This window comes from Populus euphratica, unplaced genomic scaffold (genome assembly GCF_000495115.2).
Source record: "Populus euphratica unplaced genomic scaffold, PopEup_1.0 scaffold245.1, whole genome shotgun sequence".
Lineage (NCBI taxonomy): Eukaryota > Viridiplantae > Streptophyta > Magnoliopsida > Malpighiales > Salicaceae > Populus > Populus euphratica.
Window position 1 is genome coordinate 252,240 of NW_011500127.1, and position 7,124 is coordinate 259,363.

Below are 7,124 nucleotides of genomic sequence, written 5' to 3' on the forward strand. Positions count from 1 at the left end.
GGATCAGTAGCTCAGCAGGAATTGGCTTGTTCCTTGCCTTTATCGGGCTACAAAATAATCAAGGTATTGGTCTTGTTGGGTATAGTTCATCAACATTGGTCACAATTGGAGCCTGTCCAAGATCTTCTCGTGCAATGTTAGCCCCCGTTGTAACGATGGCTAATGGCACCGTTAGTTTGATCCAAAACGGCACCATATCAAGTGATATTATGTGTCTCAATGGAAGGATGGAGAGTCCAACATTTTGGCTAGGCATTCTTGGCTTTGTGATAATTGCATATTGTCTAGTGAAAAATGTAAAAGGGGCTATGATATATGGTATAGTTATCGTAACGGTGATTTCATGGTTTCGTAACACAGCAGTTACGGCGTTTCCTTACACAGAGACAGGAAATTCTTCTTATGAATACTTTAAAAAGGTGGTTGATGTGCATGTGATAGAGAAAACAGCTGGGGCCTTGAGTTTTGAGGGTATGAGCAAAGGGAGTTTCTGGGAAGCATTGGTCACATTTTTATATGTTGACATACTTGATACCACTGGGACATTATATTCAATGGCTAAATTTGCTGGTTTCACCGATGTTAATGGAGATTTTGAGGGTCAATACTTTGCATTCATGTCGGATGCTGCATCAATTGTAGTCGGGTCACTTCTCGGCACTTCTCCGGTGACCACATTTGTTGAATCATCGACAGGGATCAGAGAAGGTGGACGAACAGGCCTAACAGCATTGATCGTGGCAGGATATTTTTTTATGGCATTTTTCTTTACGCCGTTATTGGCATCAATTCCAGCATGGGCAGTAGGGCCACCATTGATCTTGGTGGGAGTTTTGATGATGAGATCTGTGGTGGAGATTAAATGGGATGATATGAGACAAGCCATCCCTGCATTTATTACAATGATAATGATGCCATTGACATATTCTATCGCATATGGTCTCATAGGAGGTATTGCTACTTACATTATCTTGCATCTTTGGGACTGGGTTGAAGCCTTTTTGGAAAAAACAGGGCTTGTCGAAGGAATGAAAGGAGATCATTTGCTTCATGAGGAAACTAATGGAAATGGCCATGATGGTAAAGTGCTTGGAGCAGTTTAGAAGGAAGATTTATAAAGCATACATTGTTTTTTTCAGTTTCGGATTTTGAATTCAGTACTGTGGTACGAGAATATTGTTCGGAATCATATGTATAGTTCATGAATTTTAATTTTAAATCTCAGGCTAAGCTATAGAAAAAGCATGATTTTTCATGCTTTTATTGCAGTGCACTGCAGTAACAAATGTTGATCATTACCCCCTCATGTTAATCCACGTGTCCTTACTTAAAATGCAAAACTTTTAATCTTTTTAGTGTTAGATGTTTGAACAAAACTTATATATACCTTCATTAATTTTTTAAAATTTTAAAATTAATAATTATTTAAATTTCTAAATACTCTGAGATTTGTGCCATTTAAACTGCTGCTGAAATCTAGAAAACAAGCTCAGCATATGAGATTTGTGCAATTTTTTTTTTTTTTTTTGATTTAGGGGGGGTGTCCGGGCCAGCTTGCGCGCACCACGACTAATCCCCACGGCCCACTGAATACCCTGCAAACCTAGCAGGCAGGTAAGGCAGCGCGGGGCTGACAAACATGCAACTCCAAAAATCAAACCTGTGGCAGTGGAAGGAGCAAATACTCCTGTCACCGCTAGGCTAATACCGTGGGTGCCTATGCAACTCCAAGAGATTTGTGCAATTTTTGATCACATGAATTTTAGTCTCTTGCCAAACATTTAATTCCCTTTTTATTTTTCCTATCTTTTCTGTAATTTGGATAATGTTTTAGGATTTTTTCCAAAAGCTATGGTTGTCTGACTTTTAACTTGTAGATACATGGTTCAGAACCCATAGTAGGGCTAGCTTTTAAAACGAGGAATCAAATCCTGAGAGCAAGGTCAATGCAAATATTAACAGCTAATTTCAAAGAGTTAGTTTAATTTTGGAATCAGATTTTGAAGGATTGCTGGAAGGATCACATGGAATTACCTTGAGAAGATATGATCATAAATTAAGTTCATGAAAATTTCTTAGTTTTACGACAGAACTTCTTAATGAATTTGGGTTGTCAAGTTCCCCTTTGAGCTAGGATAATTAAAGGCCGAACAGGAGTTGTAAGCACCCAATTATTGATGGTCTATGTTAGGATTTGCATAGTGAATTGAGCACCCAAAAAGCAGCAAGGAAACTAGGACCCTTTTTTTTTTTTTTTTCCTTGGTAGGGAGGACTTTAAGCTAAATCTTCTTCTGGTAGAATTTCTCAAAGAAAAAAAAATAAAAAGTGGCTTTGTTGTGTGGTCTAATAATTCTTTATGTCCATGGGACTTACGGGCCAAGGAGTTTGGTAAAGCTCCATTAACAAGGTTAGTGGAGTAATGTCAAAAAAAAAAACAAAAGGTTGAAGAATAAAGCCGAAACTAAAGAGGAGGAGTGTATTAAGCTCAAACCCTTTTTTTTTTTACCTTGTGATCCACAAAGAGGAGACAAAAGAAAAGAAATGAGCATATAAAACAATCGTAAATGTATTAGTTTAAGAGGCACTCGTTCCTCCTATCTTTTTCAACTTTTTGTTCTTCCCCCATGATTAGGCAGCCATCATAGGTAGGCAGCTTCATGAGTTTATGAATCACTGAGAAGAATTTGTTATTTGTTATTGTGTTTAAAAAGTATTTTTTAAAATAAAATTTTATTTTTCTCTTTTAAATTAGTATTTATTTTATATTTTTATATAATTTTGATATACTAATGTTAAAAATAAAAAAATATTTAAATATATTTTCAAATAAAAAACACTTCAAAAATTAATTACAACTATACTTCCATATACCCCCTCAACATCTAGCCAAAACCTGAGATTATTTGCACTAAAAAGTACGAGAAACTGGACAATAAAGTCCGAACAAAACCCTACCATGTATCAAAACTCTCAAACTTTGCCACATGAGGTATGCCCACGGGTATTTGTTTCTCAAATCTTACACAGGACAAGTGATAATATAACATGAACAAATTAAGCTGAAACTAGCCCATGATACGAGATCATGGGCACATATTGCTATTGAATCATGACTAGCTTTTGATGCAATGTATAGGGTGAATAAGATTCTTAAAGCTTTAGAACCCTAAATGGTAAAGAAAGAAATTAGTGTTCTCAAACTTAAGGTTACAGCTATTCTTAAAGGTTTATTTCACAAAATTCTCCTTTAAAGAATAGCCCACAAAGTTTTTCTAAGTACAAGAAAAATATCCTAATTGGTTAATTCCTAATTAAATTGAGATTCCTAATAAAAAGGAAAAGGAAAAGGAAAATTTAAAATATCAAAATAGTAGCTTCCGAGACTAATTTGGACCTAAAAAGAAAAAAATTGGAAAGCTATGTGCCTCTGTATAAGTAGGCTTTTAAAATTATCTAGTAAAAATTCAGCCTAATTCAATTATTAGATAAAAAATTATATATTTTTTTATCAAATTGTGTATTAAACTCTTTAATTTATTTTCAAAACCTAAAAAATCTTAACAATAAACAAGATAACATAATAAAACTAATTATTCCAATAATAATAATAATAAATTTCCCATATAGCTCTCCCAAGGTTTAATTAAATAAGAAAAATCTCATATTTAATCCATTGATGCAATGCCCCAATTCTGTGAGAAAGAATGAGGTAATGTAAGGATCGCTACCGGCCTTTATTATGCCAGACCGAAGATAGGATGGGTACCCATATTTAATGGATTCATGTCGCATATATTTTTGTAAATATTGTTTTTTAAACTATTTTTTTAATATATTAAAATAATATATTTTTAAAAAATATTTTTGATATTAGTATATCAAAACTATCTAAAAATAAAAAAAAAATAAAACTTAACAAAATTAATTTTTTTCAAAAACATGGTACACCCATAATTACAAACACTAAATAAGGTGAGCTAGGGTTTGTTTGATGGTCCATAAAAAAACACAAAAAAAATATACTTATAGCTTTTAGTGAGGCATGAGTTATGTTTAAATGAGTTATAGTAGTGAAAAAAACTCAAATTCATCTCATCTCACAGTACCTCACTTCCCAACACATCTTTAGACCCTATTTGGTGAGGAGATTACGGTTGTGTCCCTAATAGCACAGAAGCACAGACACGTGTAAAAGGTTACCGCAAGCGCTCCACCAAATACACAATGTTGCTCAAGCATTGTTATAGGGAATATTTTGAAATATTTTATTTTTACCTAATTGCACAATAATAAGAATAAATATTTACAGTAAAAAAAAATTATTAAGGAGAAATGTTTTTTATTCATGTAATTTTTTTATATTAAAATATTTTTTTATTACCAACATAGTTCATGGAATAAAAAAAAAACAATAAAAAATATTAAAAAATATAATGATTTGAACTAAAAAAAGAAAAAAAATTAAGCATGAATCTATTTTTTTTATTTTTTTGAAAAAAATGGTGGTGCCAGGATTTTGTAAATAAGGGGAGAAAATTACTAATAAATATTTGATATTATATGCTATATAAATATGTGTTATATAAAGAAATTAAGTTGAAATATATGTATCATCTCAAGTAAAGTAAAATTAATTTAAGAATATTTTTAAAATAAAAAAATTATATTATAATTATTCTCTTCAAGATTTTTATATTTTAAAACTGTTTCATAATGATTTTATTTTTAATCTCATTAAAAATATCTTTCTCAATATATACAATAAACTTCCATTTATCTATTTCTAAATTTTCTAAAAACTAGAAAAGTTCTTAGCAACTATTCTATATTGACATATGGTACAAAATATCTAAAATCATAGCTTAAAAGGATTGTCATAAATTGATGTTATTTTTACTAACTTATTGTTTTGTACAAATAGATTAAACATAAATATTAAACGTTTTATTTTTAATTTATCTCTTATGTCTATAAATTTTTTAGGTATCTTATAGTTTATTTTTAATCACTAGTAAATTTATCATCATCATTTTTCATATGAAATTCATAAAAAAATACTTATCAATTTATCAAAACTCATTTCAATTCATATCCATCAGCATATAATATTACATATATACATATTAATTCAATAAACCCATGAATTATTATAAACTCTAAAATTTTCAATAACTATTTATAAAGAAATAAAAATAAAATTAGATAATGAAACGAATAGAAAAGATAAAGGAAATTTTTTTAAAGCATAAAGTATAAGAAGTTATTTAAAGTGTGTTTGTTTTTTAAGTAACTTTTATGATTATGATTTAAAAAAAAAAAATTAAAGCATAAAGTATAAGAAGTTACTTAGAGTATATTTGTTTTTTAAGTAAATTTTATGGTTGTGATTTAAAAAAAAAAAGTAAGTCTAAAAAAAGTGTGGTTAGTTAGATTTAGATATGTGTTTGGTAAAAATTATGACTAAAGTTTATGTGTAACAAAAAAACATGTATAAAATATTTAGCTATGATTGTTTTTCAAAAGTGCTTTTTACTTGAAAATATATTAAAATATTTTTTTATTTTATAAAAATTATTTTTGATATCAGCATATTAAAATGATCTGAAAATAAAAAAAAAATTAAGTAAAGAAAAAAATAAAAAAATTCTAAATTTTGAAAAAAAATATTTTTGAAACACAAAAACAAACAAAATTTTACGAAACTCAGTTAAAAAATCATGTAAAAACTGCTTCACAAAAACTACATTTCAAACTCATTTTTTTGGTAGGCCTCATAGTATAAAACACAGTTTGGTATATTATTAAACACCTAACTGTGTTTTTTGTATCGTAAATGTAAACACAGGTGCAAAATAAATGTATTTTTACTTAACTAATTAATAGCTTAGGATTTGAAGAAAAATTTTATAAAAGAGAGAAAGGCAAAGATAATAGAAAAAAAACAAAAATAAAGCTTGAATTAGTTAGTAGCTAACAAAAAAAATTAACCCTATAAAGCTATAATATTAATATTTTAATATAAAACAATACTTTAAAAAAGAGAGAGAGATTAAGAGGGCACTTACCCCCTCCTACATTGTGCTTCTACCAATGAAAAACATGTTTTCCTATAAGAAGTATTATTTTTAAGTAAAAACTTAGTGAAAAGAAGATTCAATAAAAGAAAATTAAAATATAATTAATTATTTATTTTCAAGCATCTATATGAAGAACAATAAACTTAATAAAATTATATAAAAATAAATATTTTATTTTTGTTCAATATTAATGAGCAAATTATATTAAAAAAATATGCATAATAAGTTAATAAATAACTATTGATAAACAAAACTCCAATAATATCATTATAAAAAAGCTCTAATCTTCTTAAAACTACTGACACAATTGGCTAATTCTTTAAATATTATTTCAATAAATTAATTTAAAGATATTTTTTTATTAAAAATTAAAAAACAAAAACATAGGGATATCTAAATAAAGACCGAGCATGCCTTAGCATGACTTTTCAACCCATGCATGCCTGGTCAAGCCCATATGCCTAATTAATTTTTTTAATAGATAGATTATACATATCCACCCAATTTGTTTAATAAAAAAATTTATCAAATAACACATTGCATGTCTTGAAAAATAACATCTTTATATTAATTTTTTTAGTCATTAGAGATGGCCAAAAAGTTAGGATCCAAATTTTTAGATCCAAAAACCTAATTTTCAACTTGTTTTCATCCTTAAACAATTTGAAAACATCAATAAACCCATTTTAAAACTTAGAAAAGCCTATAATCACTAAAAAAAATCCAATTGAATAAAAAAATATTTACAGTCTTGATCTATTTTTTACAATGTGGTCTAAGAAAAACACCACCTCTATAAACCTATAGACACCATGACTAGCCTTTTAGGAATTGAAGTGTGATTGACAAAATATTTTCTCTTTAATTTTTCATCGAGTCTTTTTTCTTTTAAATTCTAAGAACAAAAATATAAAATAAATGAAGTTTTTGAAATAAGAAATCATTGAGAAATAGAGATGGAAGATGAGAATTGTAAAAAACTCAAGGACCATTTAGTTTTTCGAGTCCCTAAACAATAGATAAGATAATAAAATAAATGTTGTTTT

At 28.4% G+C, this 7,124-nt stretch overlaps 1 protein-coding gene across 2 annotated transcripts in view; it reads left to right on the top strand.

Moving 5' to 3' along the window:
- LOC105110302 (adenine/guanine permease AZG1-like) overlaps positions 1–1,327 on the top strand; it is a 2,445-nt gene extending 1,118 nt beyond the window's left edge. For both annotated transcript variants that reach the window (XM_011005294.1, XM_011005292.1), the window contains exon 3: positions 1–1,327. In XM_011005294.1, coding sequence (XP_011003596.1) covers positions 1–1,103 — 1,103 coding nt within the window. In that variant the 3' untranslated portion in view covers positions 1,104–1,327.
- The last annotated feature ends 5,797 nt before the right edge of the window (positions 1,328–7,124 follow it).